The sequence below is a fragment of the Denticeps clupeoides genome, chromosome 1, assembly GCF_900700375.1.
Source record: "Denticeps clupeoides chromosome 1, fDenClu1.1, whole genome shotgun sequence".
NCBI lineage: Eukaryota > Metazoa > Chordata > Actinopteri > Clupeiformes > Denticipitidae > Denticeps > Denticeps clupeoides.
This window is the reverse complement of record NC_041707.1, coordinates 40098046-40115841: the sequence shown is the minus strand read 5'-3', so window position 1 is coordinate 40115841 and position 17796 is coordinate 40098046. Positions and strand designations below refer to the sequence as shown.

At 49.6% G+C, this 17796-nt stretch overlaps 2 protein-coding genes and 1 pseudogene across 2 annotated transcripts; 1 reads left to right on the top strand and 2 right to left on the bottom strand.

Annotated features, from left to right (window-relative positions):
• Window positions 1-331: 331 nt before the first annotated feature.
• On the bottom strand, window positions 332-7591 carry LOC114793654 (receptor-interacting serine/threonine-protein kinase 4-like; annotated as a pseudogene).
• On the top strand, window positions 4497-6503 carry LOC114794042 (THAP domain-containing protein 6-like). Its single transcript, XM_028986315.1, has 4 exons — window positions 4497-4645; window positions 4742-4934; window positions 5043-5150; window positions 5915-6503. Exons 1-4 carry the CDS (start codon window positions 4566-4568, stop codon window positions 6137-6139), a joined length of 606 nt encoding a protein of 201 aa, XP_028842148.1. The 5' UTR covers window positions 4497-4565; the 3' UTR covers window positions 6140-6503.
• Window positions 7592-7772: 181 nt separating the features above from the next.
• On the bottom strand, window positions 7773-17645 carry cyld3 (cylindromatosis (turban tumor syndrome) 3). Its single transcript, XM_028984899.1, has 16 exons — window positions 17575-17645; window positions 17135-17356; window positions 15694-15966; window positions 14886-15230; window positions 14700-14805; window positions 13524-14035; window positions 13110-13275; window positions 12849-12990; window positions 12106-12228; window positions 11929-12020; window positions 11789-11852; window positions 11510-11714; window positions 11324-11432; window positions 10082-10200; window positions 8168-8375; window positions 7773-8083 (listed from the first exon to the last, which is right to left on the bottom strand). Exons 2-16 carry the CDS (start codon window positions 17309-17311, stop codon window positions 7899-7901), a joined length of 2826 nt encoding a protein of 941 aa, XP_028840732.1. The 5' UTR covers window positions 17312-17356; window positions 17575-17645; the 3' UTR covers window positions 7773-7898.
• Window positions 17646-17796: the final 151 nt, after the last annotated feature.

Below are 17796 nucleotides of genomic sequence, written 5' to 3'. Positions count from 1 at the left end.
AACATGAGGTCCCGTAGTGGTCTTTTGGTTGCATCTGCCATCTGAGCAGGGCATGCAGCAACACCCACGAGTCACAAACAACCTCGAACGTCAGTCTAGAACCTCCCAGCCATGAAAGGATCTTCCACGCGCCTCCTAAAATGTCACGCCGCCACGCCTCAGTTCTTCTGCTGTTACAGATAATTAATCCGATCTGCGTTCTTCTCATCCCCGTAAAAAAATGTAAAATTCTCTTTAACATAATGAGGAAGAAGGAATGAGCTTGAAATGAGGAACTCGGCGGAACTCTAAATTCCGCTAGTCGGAGACACGCACCATTGCGCAATCGCGGTCAAGCAAAAGTCACAGAACATTTTATTTTAAAAGAGGAACAATAAATGAAAGCTCAACACGTTTCAGAAGAAAAATGAAATTCTAGGTGCCACGGAGATGCGGCACGGGTGAACTAGCGATGCCGGGCGCCTGGTGTTTGTCCACGGAGATTGGGATGGACTCCAGCTCTCTGTGATCTTGAGCTGGGTGCACAAAGGGTTGGCGGTCCTCAAGGTAGACGCCTTAAGAACCTACAACCACGCCAACCCATGGAAAACCAGAACCTTGTCTTATCCATCAATCCCAATCCTATTCCATCCCCCCGGCCTGAGGAAAACCTCTTTATGCTCCTGGAAATGTTGCTGGAGCATCTGGTTGTGTGGTTGTTTTTCACCAATTTCTCCTAGAACCACTCAGCTCTTCCACGAGTTCCGGCTCTCTTTCCAGAAGAATTGCGTAGAACCTCGTTTTACTTCCTTCCGTATTCAGGATTTTGTAGATGGCTCTCATTTTGGCTTGGGGCGTGGGCGCGGCCATGATGTCGGCGTATTTCTCCACGTTGCTGGCATCGTACATGGCGTCCGCAATGGGCTCCACCGCGGTGACTCTTTCTATGATCTTCCTGCGGAACTGGTCCACAAACTCGGCGCCTGGGAGAAAGGAGCGGTTTACGTTGTATATTTTTCTCTCCGGATGTGCTGGGGTCTCTGCACCATGACGATTTCTTTTTCAACTTTCTTAAACCAAAAATCCGTTGTAGGCACCAACCAAACACCATCTGGGTTTTACCTGTGACGTGGCCGGCGGCACTCGCGTCCTGCAATGTGCCCGATTCCTGTAACAAGCAGCAGGTTTGGTTTCTTAGTGTGAGCACCCGGTCCCCCAGGTTTGTGGTCCCCCGCCTTTTTTTCTCCTGAAACCCCCCCCCAAGACAAGCCTGGACCCTCCAACCTACCGCGTACACATGTTAAACGAACAAAATGATCATTTCTCGCGAACTAAACCATACGGAGCTTTGATTGTCCCATTGGGTGTGTTATTGGTTATAGTATCTATGTCGGATCTTTTTTTTTTGCTGTTCGGGAAGGAGAACGTACCTGCGGAGGGACGTCTCCAGCGCCGACGCGGCCTGCAAGGTGGTAGAAGATTTTCGTTTCACACGCTGGGTTCATTAAAACAGAATGTATGAGAATCTATGTACAGGATATGGCCCAAATGAACTGAATTAACACAAATGCACAGTGTGTGTTTCTCCTGGCCATCCATGAAGGTGCTTGTACAATGGGAAAGGAGAGGAAGAGGTCAGAAGGCGGTAATGGAATGTGCCGACAGCGTGGTGCCTCGGGTCCGACCGGGAACGATGTGATAATACATGACGAGCACGTGGAATGGAGATTAAGATCTCCGAGCATATTTTACCTGAGACGACCCCAGCGTCCTCGCCGTCCAATAAAAAAAAAAAAAAAAAAGAAGTGTTAAAAGCCAAATTTTACACACGTGGAGTAATAATCGCGAGACCTGGGCTCAGTGACAACCTAGCTAGGCGATCGTACGCCAATAAAAGCGTATTGGTCAATACGCTACGTTCCTGATGCATCCTGAAAAATAAGCTTTTGTGCTCATGGCGCAAATATCACATACCAGCGTCCTCTGCACTTGATAGACTGCGTCATTAATGTGGCTCTTTTGCATTTCCCAGAGTCCCTCTGTCACGAGGAGGCACACTAAACAGGCAAGAATAACAGAAAGGGTGAATTTTCACACGGCTACCGTACGGATCGATCAGAAAGGACCGCGGTACTTTTGAAGGACGGCCGGCGGGCGGCGTCCGCGGCCCAGCACTCCCTCATCAGCCCGGTCAGCTCCTCCAGGCCGGCCGGCCGCGCTCCGGTCAGGTTCTCCAGGCCGGGCCGGTCGCCGCGCGTCACGCCCAGCCGCACCACGCTGGAGCAGGCGTCTGGGGGGAGGCAGGCCGAGAGCGGTCGGAAGGGGGGCCGGCGGCTTACGGAAGGTTTTTTTTCCGTTTTTTTCCAGCGGACACTCACAAGGATAGGGCCTCTCTCCGGTGAAAATGGACCACAGGAGAACGCCGTAGCTGCGGCGGCGGCGGCAGAGTTAGGCCTTTGTCATGAGCATCGGCGCGTTCATAGTCTGGCGTCCGTCGCGAGAAAACGCACCTGTAGACGTCCGAGGCGAAGGTGGGCTTGTAAGACGCCTGAAAGGCCTCCGGGGGCATGTAGCCGATCGTACCCTTGGCTTCTCCATCCTCGTCACTCGCCGCCTTGGAGGTGCTCCGGGCAAGCTTGGCCAGGCCGAAGTCTGTTAGCTGGACAGGGGATGGTATGAAAAAGCCCGAGAGAATCTCACCAAAGAGGAGTACAAACGCCAGAGTTAATTTAACACGGCAGAGCGTGTACGAGCCCACCCCAAATCAGAGTCAGATTTAACACTTTCAGTGTAAAAGTCTGTAAAAGTGACACTAATTAGTGTTATATGACGATGGCCCCATCTCAGCCCATACACAGGTACCAGACAGGTGGTCCATATCAGCCCCATCTTAATGTGAACCCCAGAACCCAGATGGGGAGTAAGAGTCGCCCCTGATTTACCCGCCGTCATGAAAAGTCTCGGACCAACATGGACCTCGCCGGCTTTTTGCCTGGAAAACCGAAATGTCGGTCGGCCTAACATGCGCCAGTTCACAGACCTTAGCGTTGAGGTCGCTGTCCAGAAGCACGTTGCTGGGCTTCAGGTCGAGGTGCAGCAGCGCCGGTTTCAGGCAGTGCAGGAAGTTCATGCCCAGGGCCACCTGATGGGCCAGCCGGAAGGCCAGAGGCGAGGGTGGGGGGGGCGCCAAGGGACTCTTGCACCGATTCCAAGGACCCCCGTTCCATGAACTCCATCACCAGCCCCAGCTGCTCGGAGGACGAGGCGCTGTGTGATGGTCGACCCTGGTACACTCCCATGATTCTCAACACATAGGGGTTACCACCCTGCCGCATCAGGTTGGCCTCCTTGAGGAGATCGGCCCTGCAACTATTAGGGTGAAGAATTGGACTTGAACTTTTGATGTTTGTAGATCGCAGTAGAAAAACAGACAGATGAAAAAACTCATTCCAACGATGTTGGGACAAAACTTTCTGCTCGTATCACCCGTCAGTGCAGTGCAGCAGCTTTATGGCAACGTCCATTCTCCAGCCCTCGTGTCTGGCCCTGTAGATCTGTCCGAACCCGCCAGATCCAATCCTCTTCCAGCTTCTCAGAATGGAATCATCTACTGTAGAAGCAGGCACCTCCATCTCTCACTACATGCAAAGTGATAAAAATGTGGTGTTTTCATAACCTTAACACCGTGCCATTATTTTTATTATTAAGGCAGGTGGATAGTTTATTTTAGTCGTTTTGGGGTTTTTTTTTCTTCTTTTTCTGAAAAATCGTGCTTGCAGGATCACGGAAGCACGGGAGGAGAAATAGGGGGTGGACCCTATTGCAATTAAGTCAGTTTAATTAATTTAGTCGCATATATGTACGATGAATGAGGCCACAAGAACCATTGCTGTTAGATAAGTACTGTTATTTGAGTTTAAATGCCAACCTGACAGCATCTCAGTTTTTTTATTTATCTACAAGACACATTTGACTGCACTGCATCCATCGACGCAAAATGTATTTTACATGCTCATATTCAATACATTATTCGGAGAAATAAATGTTATTATAGCTCTCGGACGAGTGTCTAAAGGGCGAGCAGTGGTGTACATATTCTGGTGAATATGGCGACTTTATAAACCCTGCGGAATCCTGAAGGTGGTAACTGGTGGTCGCATGTGGGTCGTCCTTCTCCCTGACTGTCATGTACGATTATGAGGCCACCTCAGCCAGAGTGTGAAGTACCAAACCTGCTTGTCCGGCGAGTCAGTCACACTTGTCAAGAAACCAAACAAGTCCAGTTGCCACCGGAATAACCTTTTTTTGAGATAGCCATGACCTGGATGACTGAGAACCTTCACAGATGTTTCTGATAAATGTAAAAAAAAAAACGCGCCCAGCATCCGGGCACGCAAAGGGTTAAACCGTGTCTTCGCCCACAGTCCCGCCCACCAAGACACAATCCAGCCCTGTGATTGGCCGCGGCCACACGACCTGCGGCGTGACCTCGACGCGGCGCGCGCGGCGGCCTTGTACGCGGACGACGTCGCCATATTGTGGGTGGCTGTTCCGTTTAAAAGTAAAGGCAGAGAAGTTACACCAAGATGCCCCATTTTTGCTCCGCGAGGGGCTGCGCCAACCGCTGCACGCTGCAAACCAGATCGCGGGGGATAACCTTCCACAGGTAAGGCTCGGTTTAAAATTGTATGTTTTAATTGTTCGGTCGGGACAAAGCTGGACTCCGAACGACGCCCGTCCTTTGTCGTTCGCGGTCCTAAAGGTTCCCCAAAGAATGCGTCTTGAGGAGAAAGTGGGAGGCAGCCATCGGGAGGGTGGGCTTCGCCGCCGGCGCGTCGTCCCGGCTCTGCAGCGAGCACTTCGGGCGGGAGGACTTCGACCGGACCGGCCAGACGGTCCGGATCCGAGACGGGACCGTTCCGTCGGTGTTCAGTTTTAAAAGCCACTGTAAAAAGGTAGGCGCCGAGGCCGTGCGGACGCGTTGGGTATTTTGTCCCTTTATTTGAATTGCGTGTAAATAATCGGCGATGGTTGACTCCGCCCACACCCTCTCTCTCATTTAGCCAGCAGCGAAAAGGACAACGCGGACCTCGATGAAAGCACGGGAGAGCCCGTCAGCAGTCTGTCCCCCGCCCGCCCCAGTGCCCGAAACCCTGCCTGTCCTCAGCGCTGTGAGTAGGGGTGTGCGGATCGATCCTAAATATCGATACTGTCGGTACCAAGCTGGCGTCAGCGTTGGATCGGGGTTTTCCTTCTATTTCTGTAAACATCAACGTGACTGTGACGTCACAAAAAGGGGCGGGACCCAACGCACCATTTTAAAATTAAATTTTCCAATTACATTTACGGGAATTAAATTTAGTTATTGTATAAAGTATCAGAATCAGATTGATATTGCTTGAATTTTGAATTTTACTTGGTATCGGATCGATACCAGAGCGACTTACAATTAGTAGTTACAGGGACAGTCTCCCTGGAGCAAATTGGGGTTAAGTGTCTTGCTCAGGGACACAATGGTACTAAGTGGGATTTGAACCCGGGTCTTCTGGTTCATAGGCGAGTGTGTTACCCACTAGGCTACTACCACCCATTCACACATCTCCCCCTGCCCATCCATCCATCCACCCACCCAGACACGCCACCCATGCACACTTCTCCCCCTCCACCTGCCCATCCACCCACCCAGACACGCCCATCCATTCACACTTTTATCCCTCCAGCTGCCCATCTACCCACCCAGACACGCCCACCCATGCACACTTCTCCCCCTCCACCTGCCCATCCATCCACCCAGACACGGCCAACCATGCACACTTCTCCCCTGCCCATCCACCCATCCAGACATGCCCCCCACACCCTGACCCCAACACTTTTTAAGAATGCAGGAGCAGATGTGACAGGAAGAATATATAAAGTCATCCCTTGTGTCTACCAGGACCATTCGTATGCGCTGCCTACGTCTCCCAGTGACCTGAGGGCCAGGCTGAATGAAGCCTTAGCCAGGGTGGAGAGCCTGGAGCGAGAGAAGAGGAACGCAAAGGACCGAGAACGGCGGGCGAGGATCGCAATACACAGCCTTCTGGAGGACCTGAGGAAGAAGAACGATGTGAACGAAGAGCTGAAAGAGAGGCTGGGTTTATACTCGTGCAAAACGCCGTGACATCTCAAAGACTTCAAGACTCCGAGCAGAAGTGGACATTTCAGGTCCAGATAGTGAAAATCCTCACCAGGATTTTTTTTTTACCAACCTTTTACCCTTCCAGCAGTGTAGAGTTCAGGTTCAGAAATTTCATAATCGACATGAATTTCCACCATAATAATAGCACACCTGTCTTGTGTTCGTTTTCGACCGACTTATTTGATTTACCACACGGGTCTGGGTTTTTTACTCCTCGTACCTGAGTCCTGCTGAAGGATTTTTACTTTCGGGACCTAAAACGTCCACTTCTGTCCAAGGGGTTGGAGAGGAACTCAACCCCTTTACATCATACTTCTTCTTCGAGCCTGTGATGTTTTGTACATATTGTATATGTTTTTTTTTTTGCCTATTAAAACGACCGGGTCGGTCGTCATTTTCATTCTCGGTTCGGTGTGACGTGCACATGGAATTTCAATTCTTCTCATAAAAGGATTGCTTGAAAGCGCTTTCACATCGTCATCGTACCACTGGCTCCTGCAATAAATAGTAAAAATAAATAAATAAATAAAAATAAAACGAATCCACGGCTACGGTTTCTACACGTGGTCACTGCTGTATTGTTGGTTGTAAGTGGAAACCGGAAAGTTTGGTGGTTGTTTTTTTTGCGCTGTGCGTCACCACGTGTTCGGCGAAGCGCTGCATTATGGGATCTGCAGTTTTTTTGTGCGGTCAGCGCTTTATACGGCCGGCCCATTATAACGGGTCTATGTAAAACAGAACTATATTAAGCGTGTAAACAACTTAAACCGGCACGATTTGAATGACAATCGCTTACTAAACGTGCTCAGTGTTTGAAGTGATAAAAGTTTTCTGAATTTGGTAACTTCAGGGACGTCATTAATATCGAAAGACGAGGCTTGTACAATTTAGCAATCACTTTGTAATAATTTTGGTTCCCTCATTCTTTAGGTTGTCTACCTTTTTATTTTCTTTTCCTTTTGTAGTCTTTTTAACAGTCTACAAAACAGGCTTTGTGTTCATTAGAAAATGCTAGCAAATATACCCATCAATGCATTTAATAATATTCCAAAAGGTTTATCATCGCTGCCTTATTATAATAGTCATCAGGAGAACAGAAATGAGATTGATTATGATGACTATGACATTAAATGGATGAATCAATGCCGAAAGATTGCACTCACCTTTCCAAAACACCGAGTTAAGTCCACCGCGTCTTGTCTACGTGGAAACGTGAAATACGAAGCGAGTAATTTCACTTCCACCATCGGCTCCGTGGGTTTAAATGGGAGGAGCCGTGGCTGTTTTTTTGGGTTTTTTTTTTTTATTTTTTTTTAAACCTTTATTCGTGTTAATCATTTCATATCACACAGGCCATCACTTCCTCCACTCCACGCTCCCCCGAGAACACAACGGATTTGTAATAAAATGCAGAACAACGCGACTCAAAAGTCTTTTTTTTTTTTTTGTGCATCAAATCTGAGCAAAGACCCAAGAATTTCTGTTTCAGTAAATTACAAACTAAATTATTATTAATATTATTTTTTAAATCTCTACCAATAAGGTTATTGGTCATTTTTTTTTTTTTTTTTTTTTTTAGGAACAGGACGGGTTATTAAATGAGGCTTAACTCTTAACGTTCTTTCAAAAACACTTTATATTGTGACCGAAGCTCACACTCGATAAAATGAAACAGCGAAAGTGCCACAGACAAGTGCAGTAAACAGCAGCGGGGCAGGGCGGGGCAGTGCAAAACGCAGCATCACTTGTACAGGCTCAGCTGGGGGCAGTGGTACAGGCACATGTAGGAGTCGCACAGCAGACGCCGGACGGTGTCCCGCAGGGAGGCGGGGTCCACGCGCCTCAGCTCCTCCTCCGACAGGTCCAGGTAGCGGCCCACCTCGGGACACGGCCGCACGTGCGGCACGTTGAAGCCGTTCTCCCCGCCTGGGACCGGGACAGAACAAACGTGATTGTGCGAACGTTTTATTGACCGGCGTCTGGTTCTGGAGAGGAGCTCCGTTCCTTCACCTTCCCGGTCGGCCATGCTGTCGAAGAACAGCCAGTCGTCGGGCCGCGGCCCGTGTTTGACGAAGCTGACGTAGTGGCTCGTCTCGATGCAGGTGACGGCGAACAGCTCCATCCTCTGCCGGGCGGGGAACACCGGCTCGTCCCACGGGGCCTTGGGCTGCCACAGCCGCCCTGGCCGGTGGGTCTGGCGTTTCTTGTGGGTGTGAACCTGGCCAATGAGAAAAAATAAATAAATTACCTGCAAAAAAACCCCAAGATGGCTGCACAATGGTAATTTTAGTAAAGTGATTGTCATTGTGAAACACTGCAGCACAGCACATGGTGCACACAGTGAAATGTGTCCTCTGTCTTTAACCATCACCCTCAGTAAGCAGTGGGCAGCCATGACAGACGCCCAGGGAGCAGTGTGGGGACAGCGATTTGCTCAGTGGCACCTTGGCGGGACGGGATTCGAACCGGCAACCATCTGATTATGGGGCCGCTTCCTTAACCACTAGGCCACCACTGCCCCCAGTGTTTTTTAACAGTAGTGACAGGGACAGTCCCCCCCAGAGACAATCAGGGTTAAGTGTCTTGATCAGGGACATGATGGTAGTAAGTGGAGTTTGAACTAGGGCTGCAACTATCGAATATTTTTTCCATCGATTATTTTGTCGATTTTTTCCATCGATTAATCAGTTTACTCATATGTGTGTGTGTGTGTGTGTGTGTGAGATCTTTGTATTTGCTCTCTTGCTACTTTTCATGCCTCGTCACTATCGACTCATAACAGGCTACAATAATTACAAATAATGTACGTTAATTTTTTAGACATTTTTTGCCTTTTACACACACCGGTATCTTCATTTTCCGCCATCTTTGATATGTGCTTCGGGTAAAACAAGCACACCTGGCTGCAACTGGTGTGGAGCTCCACAATAGCCAGAAACATGTCACCTCTGTAGTAGGCGGAAACACGTATACGACTTTGGTGAATTAAACGAAGCCTCGAGGCAAAGACTTTTCCTCTAACATTTTTTGTAATCGAATTATTCGAATAATCGTTTCAGCCCTAGTTTGAACCTGGGTCTTCTGGTTCATAGGCGAGTGTGTTACCTGCTAGGCTACTACCACCCAAGCCCAGAAGACGAACAGCCTCCAGCATTTAAAACAGGAGAAGCCTGCAGGTACGACTCCCCGGTTTTTATCAATAGTCGTCTCATCTCTGCCCATCTGCTCCTCTATTTCCCTCCCGTTTCGTTCCCAGACGTAGTGCATTCTGATGGGTGAAATACTGCCGCCCCTCGAATCCTTCATGGCCGCCCACTGCTCAATAAGGCCAGAAATATGCCTGCTGTGAGCTACGTAGGCGTGTCCATATGCAATTGCGTTGTTAACGGCTGCACTGTTATATACTCTGCGCTCTGCGTCGTAATCCGTGGTGTGAACTCCTTACCACCAGGGGTCAGTGTCGAGGCCACAAGCCAAATGAATTAACGAATGCCTGCGTCTTAAAACAGTCACCGTAAAACGGAACCATGTAAATTTTTGAGTATGTGCAAAAAATCCGACGCAAAGAACGTCGAGTGGTGGTGGTAGCCTAGTGGGTAACACACTCTCCTATGAACCAGAAGACCCAGGTTCAAATCCCACTTACTACCATTTTGTCCCTGAGCAAGACACTTAACCCTGAGTGTCTCCAGGGGGGGACTGTCCCTGTAACTACTGATTAAAGTCACTCTGGATAAGGAAGTCTGATAAATGCTGTAAATGTAAATACATACTCACACACGTAGTTAACAGCAAGTACATTTCTGCCTTAAGGGCGATGGGTTAAATGCAGAGGAGACGTTTCGCCGCGTCACCGTGTGCCGTCCTCTTTCACAACGACGGTCGCGTCACTTGTCTGGTGACGGTGGCGGCCATGCTACGTACCTGCGTGTTGCAGGTGCGGCAGAACTGCTTCAGGCTGCCGGGGGTGATGTCCACGTCATCGTAGCACTGCAGGCACTCCCACTCCGCCACGGCTTGACAGATGCTGCACCGCCTCACGGCTGCAAGGCAAACATTCCGCACGCTGCAGCCATTGGTTCAGTCGAATAATAACTGTAACGAGCGAAGCTCACATTTCGCAAAGAGCCGCGATTAATCTCAATAACGTTTCAACATTTAACACCATTGCGGGGGAAATAGCCAGCGCCATGCAATCCAATCCATTCGTGCTACTGGCCATCCGTCAGGTTACCTGCGGTTTAGCAGTTGCCGATCCTGTGCTCCCTGCACAGCCCTGGCGTGATACGTACAGTACAGGCCACAAGTTTGGACACACCTTCTCATTCGATGTGTTTTCTTTATTCTCGTGACCATTTACGTTGGTAGATTCTCACTGAAGGCATCAAAACTATGAATGAACACATGTGGAGTTATGGACTTAACAAAAAGTGGAGACCTGGTCTCCACAGTCACCGGACCTGAACCCAATCCAGATGGAGCAAAGAAACTAGAATATAAAACATGTTTTCAGTTATTTCACCTTTTTTTGTTAAGTACATAACTCCACATGTGTTCATTCATAGTTTTGGTGCCTTCAGTGAGAATCTACCAACGTAAACGGTCATGAAAATAAAGGAAACACATTGAATGAGAAGGTGTGTCCAAACTTCTGGCCTGTACTCTGTGTGTGAGCGTTATGGAAAAAAACGTGTTCCATCTGACTCTGAAATTTTGCGTTTACAATTTTGTTGTAAACAACTTTTTTTCAATGGCAGTAAATTCACGGTAAAAGTAATATTATTCAGTGTGCTTAAATTCAACGTCAGTGTACGTATTGTACACCATGACGTTGGACTAAAACCTACTCTGCACAGTCCAGGTCCTCCAAACATGGACAGATGCTCAGATGGACTTCTCCACCTCTACAACTGCAGGACCTTTTTCCTCTTATTGGACAAATCATCTCCAGCCCTGCACTGACACCACTTGCAGGCTCACTCTACCCTGGAAGGGTGTCCCTCTCTGTACGTTCCCAACATTTCTTCCCACCTTTTTTCTCTCTCCTGGAGTTTTTTGTGTGGATTTGTTCCTTGTGCGCAGAAGGATCAAGTGTGGACGGAGTCAACTGTAGGGCCTGTCAAAGCCCATCAAGAGACACTGTATGTGATTTTGGGAGACTCTTACCCTCGTCCAGCAGGTCGGTGATGTCCAGGGTGAGGGACGGCAGGATGGCGTCGAACATCTTGAACTCCTTCCCGAAGCGGGGCATGAGCAGGGGCAGGCAGGATGGAGCCTGGTGACACGGGACAGGGACATCAGAACGAAAATAGAAACGTTGAATACCGCACCGCAGCCGGCTTTCGTGTCCACCTCTGTGAATTTGAGGCCCGAGTGGATGAAGGAGGCGTCCAGCAGCGTCTGCACATTGGCCACCCGCATCTGGCCCAGGGGGACGGGGGACAGGCACGAGTTGGAGAAGGGGACGGGGGGAGGGGTCGGGGACGACGGAGACGGGGAGCTGGACGGAGGGAAGAGCTGGAAGTGGTGGCATTCCTGAGGCTCCTGGCTCAGCGACCTGGAAGAAACCGGACGCACGGATTTATGGAGTGACGCGCCGCGTGCGAAGGAGCGCAACGAGGGAGGAGTTACCTTATCTTCAAAAGAGGTTCTACTCGCAGAAGCTGGAAGAGCTTGTTGAGGAACTCCTCAGGATCTGGAACATTTGAGAGCTGACTCAATATACGAAGACGATTCACGCCTTCATTTTTTAATGCAAACAACTTCCAGACCTTTCTCCTCGTTGGTGAAGCCCCCGTCGGTAGTTTCCTCCTTCAGCAGTTTGCGCAGGGCCATGGTCTTAATGGCGCAGACGTACCCGTACCTGATAAAAACCACGTCGTCTGCCGTGAGGGCCGAGCGTAGGAAAATAAATCCGTAATCAACCCGGATACGCGACACACACACACCTGCGCAGCGGGTTGACGATCTCGCAGCGCAGCAGGTCCTGAGCCTCCCGGCTGCGGGCCCCGTCCTGGGGGCCCAGGGGCCGAAAGAGCACCCAGTCAACAGAGCTGCAGCAGGAGAACAGGCTGGGGACAAATGATATAAAACACTCCTGAAAATACAACACAGAAGTTTACATTTTAGTTTTTAAAAGATAAAATCTGCTTTATTCATCCTTTACTTTACTTTACTTGGCAGACGCTTTTATCCAAATCGACTTACAAGAGGACGACACCAGCAATTCTCGTTCGGTTTCTATAGATTTTGAGTTACAAAAACTAAGAGCCCTGATAAGGCCGAACTTGTCAAGAACAGAACATGTTAGAATTGTTAAGTGCTGAACGAGTTTTTTTATTTATTTTTTTTTATTTTTGAGTGTGTGTGTTAGTGTTAGAAATATACATTTACTGCCCTATAGGCAAGCATCAAGGATTTGTTTTTATGCAAACAAAAAGTGTGTTATTTCCACCAACCTGGCAACACTCTGAAAAGCCGCATTACAAAATATAAATATACAGAACATGGAAAATTCGTGTCTAATCCCTGAACGCTATTTTCAGGCACTATTTTGGGAAAACTTTAAAGACTTAAGGCAGCCGGTTCTCTCAAGTTCACGGCAGTGCCACAATGTTGCCAGAACGGCTTCCATTTGAACGTTTTTGTTTAAAGGACGCCTTTTGACGGCTAGGACGCACCGCACCCCCACCTGAAGAGCGACGCGTCCAGGTAGCAGGAGTTGAGGTGACCCTGGATGCCCTTCTTCCAGCCCCGGTACAGCTCCCTGGCCGCCGGACCCAGCACCGGGGGCGTGTGTTCGTCCACGCGCTTGCTCACCCACTCCTTAAACACTGGCGGGAGACGCGACACGCCTCCAAATTACGCACAATTACGACCTACACGCACACACACACACACACACACACACACACGCGCGCCTCGGCGACGCACCCGCTCCGCCGACACCAACCTAAAGAGTTGCAGCGCGCCACCTGGTTGATCGGCGTCTCGGGGGCGGGGAACCTGGAGTCCCGCCTGCAGTTGCGCAGCTTGATGAACAGTCCCTTGTTGGCAGGGCAACGGAAGTGGCGCTGGCTCAGGTAACTGCCGTCCGTGCCGGCGGTCAGCTCCTGGTCCTGAAAAGAGGGGACCGGGTAAGAAAATCCGATATTATTTTGTCATTTTATACGGCTGATTCTGGAGGTGCAACATCCCTACAATAATAATTCATCCCTACAATAAAATAATTCATTATTTCACCGTATAAAAATATTTCTTAAGCAAATTTTCAGCAGTTCACACAAAACAAAGTCTAAATTCGAAAACCGTATTCGTAAAGTAACATTTCGAGGCAAAGAAATACGGAGGAATTCCGTAACATTACCAGTTCGATTCCAGCCACGAGCTCTTCGATGCCCCTGATGTACCCGATCCAGCGGATGACCCCGTAGAGGGGCGGGTCATTCACCTCCACCAGGGACCCCACCTCCAGCCCGGACGAGAGCTCCGCCTCCTCTGCCACTGGGGGCGAGGGCGGGCCGGGAAGGCCGTTCGCCGCACGCGATTGGTCCGTCCCCGTGGGGGCGGCGCCAACAGGGGGTTTGTTGGGGGCCATCGGCAGGGGCGGGGGTTTCAGGGCCACTTTGAGGTTGACAGAGGGCGGGGCTGGTTTTAGCGCGGCACTGGGGGGAGATGGAGGAAGAGGGAGGGGCTTCGTCTGAGACAGCGGCGGCTGAAGTGTGGTTGTGGGCGTGGCCTGAGTCGGCGAAGGGGGCTTGTTAGCCGGCGCTTTCAGAGCCGATTTTGGCGGCTGCAGCGCCACCTTCAGAGCAGCCTGGGATGGGGGTTTGAGGGCAGATTTTGGGGTGGTGACAGCTGGTGACAAACTTTCGGATTCTGAGGGGGAAAAAAAAACATCCAAAAGTATCGTAAATCGATCACGTGACAGCTGGATGGTTGATGAGTTTTGAGTCACTTTTGCTGACAAGCAGCTAGTAAACTGTAGATTATTTATTATGATCATATTTTTAGGGTGGTAGTAGCCTAGTATAGGATGTTGGTAGCGTAGCGGTTAACACACTCACCTATGAACCAGAAGACCCAGGTTCAAATCCCACTTACTACCATCGTGTCCCTGAGCAAGACACTTAACCCTGAGTGTCTCCAGGGGGGGACTGTCCCTGTCACTCCTGTCACTACTCGCTCTGGATATGGCCGTCTGGTAAATGGCGTAAATGTAAATAATTTTTATGGATTTAATACATCACCCTACTTTTCCTCACTTCACTTTATCCCACCCCTGGGGCTTCCTCATGCAAATCTATGAGATCTTACTACCTGTTTATATCTGCTGTCATTTTTATAGTCTTCTTTAATCCAATGGCTTCATGCTCCATAAATTAACCTTGACTAATGATTTAAATTAAAAATTATCATTAGTAACGATGCATTAGTAATACATATATGCTTATGACCACGTTTTCTACAAACGTATTCATGATCTTTAGGGCTTCAGAAGGTCTTTTCTGTACTCGAGAACTGCGTTCGAGAAGAAAGTTACCTGGAAAAAACTTAGAAATGGGGAGCAGGTGCCCGAAACTGGGGGAAGGGATGGAGCAAAGCTTCCGACCGTTGTAAACGCCATCCCATGAGCCCACTGGATTATCCTGCAAACCAAACACACACACACCTGACTTACAAGTACAAGAACAAGCACGAGAAATGAATTTGAGGGAAAATGACTGACCAGCAGGAGACCCACATGCATGACAGGGCCAGACTGGCTGGCCAGAGGTCCACAGAACATAACCTTTCCCCACTGGGGGGCGCTGTTGTGCACGAAGAACCCCCTCTGACCCGGCTGGAGAGGGGAAGGGGACGCCGCGGTGGCCGGCGCCGACTCGGCCGTCCGTGATAGGACGCTGGCCGAGTTCTGCGGGCCGGGGTTGGGGTTGGGATCGGCGCCACCGCGGGAGTAGCGGCGCAGCAGGAGCTGGTGGGCGGGGACGAACAGGGCGCAGCCATCCGGACACGTGAAGAGCTGGTGGCCTTTATGAGACCCGTTCCCGCTGCCTCTGCCAACCGCCCAACCCTCGGAGAGAACGGGAATTTGGTATCATTTTTATTGTACTGATGATTAGAAATAAAAATCTCGGCCTATATTAACAGTCATTCAGATTTTATATAGGCTGGTAGTAGCCTAGCGGGTAACACACTCGCCTATGAACCAGAAGACCCAGGTTCAAATCCCACTTACTACCATTGTGTCCCTGAGCAAGACACTTAACCCTGAGTGTCTTCAGGGGGGGACTGTCCCTGTAACTACTGATTGTAAGTCGCTCTGTATAAGGGCGTCTGGTAAATGCTGTAAATGTAAATATCGCCCCCTTGTGGTCTCTACATGGCCAACAGAAGGCCAAAAATAATATAATCCAGGTACCCAAAGACATTTTATCGTGATTTTAATTTCTGAAATTCAAGTTTCTGCCTCATGACATTTTTGATACGGTGGGAAATGTGCCCACGATTAAGAAAACGAACGGGAAACCACGTACCTTCAGCTGGACACCAAAATACACCGCGCTGCTTCCCGTGGTCAGAGGGCCACGGTACCGCAGCTCCGCCTCCGCCAGGTCGTCCGGGCCCAGCTCCACGGTGACCTGCGACCCCAGCGGAAGCGCGGCCAGCCGCTGCAGGCGGTGCGGCTTCTCGAACAGTCTGAGGCGGCTCTGCATGTCGCCGATCGGCTCCAGGACGTTGGCCAGGTCGGGCGGCACCTCCAGCAGCGCTTGCTTGTCGACCTTCACCATCAGGCCATTATCCAGGACCTGCCAGAGACAAACTTACTACCATCGCAAGAGACTTTCTCCTAGAAATCCTTGCACAAACTTTTAACTCTTTTTATCCTTTCACGTTTACCTTGTTATACTTTTGTCACTTTTTAATTTGACTTTGACGCCACCTATTTGCACACCTTTTTGCACACCACCTATTTGCACACCTTCACCCTACCTGTAAACACATGTTTTGTGTTTTAGGTTAAAGACATAAAAGTTTAATATTTGGTTATGTTTGCAATATTTGCATATTGGTGCATTTTATACTTGCAATATTTGCAAAACTGTGGTCTGTACCAGTCGCTAAATTTGAATTTGAACTTAACCCTGAGTGTCTCCAGGGGGGAACTGTCCCTGTAACTACTGGTTGTAAGTCGCTCTGATAAATGCTGCAAATGTAAATGCAACGTTGCCAGATATTGCAGAAAAAGACGAAAGCTATTTAAATGGAATGTAGGCTCAACACGATGCTGAATTTAATCGTGTTTTAACTAAGCGCATGTTTTGATGTATTTGCGCTGGAAAATTCCATACGTGGTTGTAAAAAGTCAACCCGTGAAGACACAAGGCAGCTCAATAATCCCAGCGTAAGAGTCAAATAATCACACAAGGAAATTAGAAGTTAAAAGACAATGCGTGCCGGCCACTATATTAGAGACAGGTGCCGAGAATGGTCGCCTGCCATCGGTTTGGAGTAAAACAGCATTAATACAGCCCTCCGCTGCATTAACCACGGCTACCATGAAGACACACCACACATCTAGACAGATGTGCAAAATACGAGCCATGAAACCACTTTTTTTTTTAAAAACTCGTACGTGATCTTCTAGAACATCTCGACACGTCAACATTATTACTACGAGGGAAGCGAAGCGTCTGTGATGCACGGCCTCCTCTTCTGACCCATCCCCCTTGGTGAGCAGTGTGTGGGGACGGGACCTCGGTGGCCCCTTGGCGCTTCGGGATTCGAACCTGCAACCTTCCGTTTACGGGTCCGTTTCCTTACCGCTTAGATGTTTCTGAATCCTGCTCCTGGAGTTGCACCTTCCACAGTTCATGCACCTTATTGTTTTTTTGTTGTTTTTTTGACCATGATAAGCTTCCTTCGTGTGACGAACATCTCGAGGTCTGCTGGTGCCGGGTGGAGATGCCGCCCTACCTTCACCCAGAGCTGGTCGGACCTCCCAGCCCTGTCGCCGTTCTCCTGCTCCTGGCACAGGTTGCCCCGCAGCAGCCGGATGGGTCCGTCCAGCTGGTCCTGGACCTTCAGGTCGGCCGCCACCAGGTACATCCTGGAGGGACGCCGCCTCCTGCTGTGGTGCGGGGCTCCGGACATGGTGGCCAAGAAAGGGGACAATCACGTGTGTCGCGTCATTCCTACCTGGGGACAGAATAATAATTATAATAATAATAATTTTTTAGAAATTAAAGAGAAAGTCGTGGAGATACGAGTGTTGTGACAGAAGAGGAATTTCCTCTGTCGCCACCACAGCGCTTTAGGAAACACCAGACGCGCAGGGCGAGAAACATTCGTCCCCGAAGCGCGGCTACATCCACATAAAAACGACGAAAAAGGAGCCCGTCGGAATTCCAACTTACCGACATTTTCAGATCGGACTTTTAAACACGGACGCAAGGAAACCGAAGTAAAGTCTTGCGCTGGACGGCCGGGGAGAAAAAAAGCAGGAAATACGGAAGATTGACAACCACGGCGGCCAATTAGAGTGGAGAAAAGTTGGCCCGCGCTTTCCCCGGGCCAATCAGGAGCCGGGATGGGCGTGGTTTGACCGTCGGGGAAATTCCACACATGCAAAAAGTTTC

What these genes read in the sequence shown, in the direction of transcription:
- LOC114794042 (XM_028986315.1), top strand. Translation starts at nt 4,566, where the DNA reads ATGCCCCATTTTTGCTCCGCGAGGGGCTGCGCCAACCGCTGCACGCTG. An exon ending in TTAAAAGCCACTGTAAAAAG is followed by an intron (nt 4,935 to 5,042) that starts GTAGGCGCCGAG and finishes TCTCTCATTTAG; the next exon opens with CCAGCAGCGAAAAGGACAAC. An exon ending in CCCTGCCTGTCCTCAGCGCT is followed by an intron (nt 5,151 to 5,914) that starts GTGAGTAGGGGT and finishes TGTGTCTACCAG; the next exon opens with GACCATTCGTATGCGCTGCC.
- cyld3 (XM_028984899.1), bottom strand. Translation starts at nt 17,311, where the DNA reads ATGTCCGGAGCCCCGCACCACAGCAGGAGGCGGCGTCCCTCCAGGATG. An exon ending in CATTTCTAAGTTTTTTCCAG is followed by an intron (nt 14,036 to 14,699) that starts GTAACTTTCTTC and finishes TTTCCCCCTCAG; the next exon opens with AATCCGAAAGTTTGTCACCA. An exon ending in CACCGACCTGCTGGACGAGG is followed by an intron (nt 10,201 to 11,323) that starts GTAAGAGTCTCC and finishes TTTGCCTTGCAG; the next exon opens with CCGTGAGGCGGTGCAGCATC.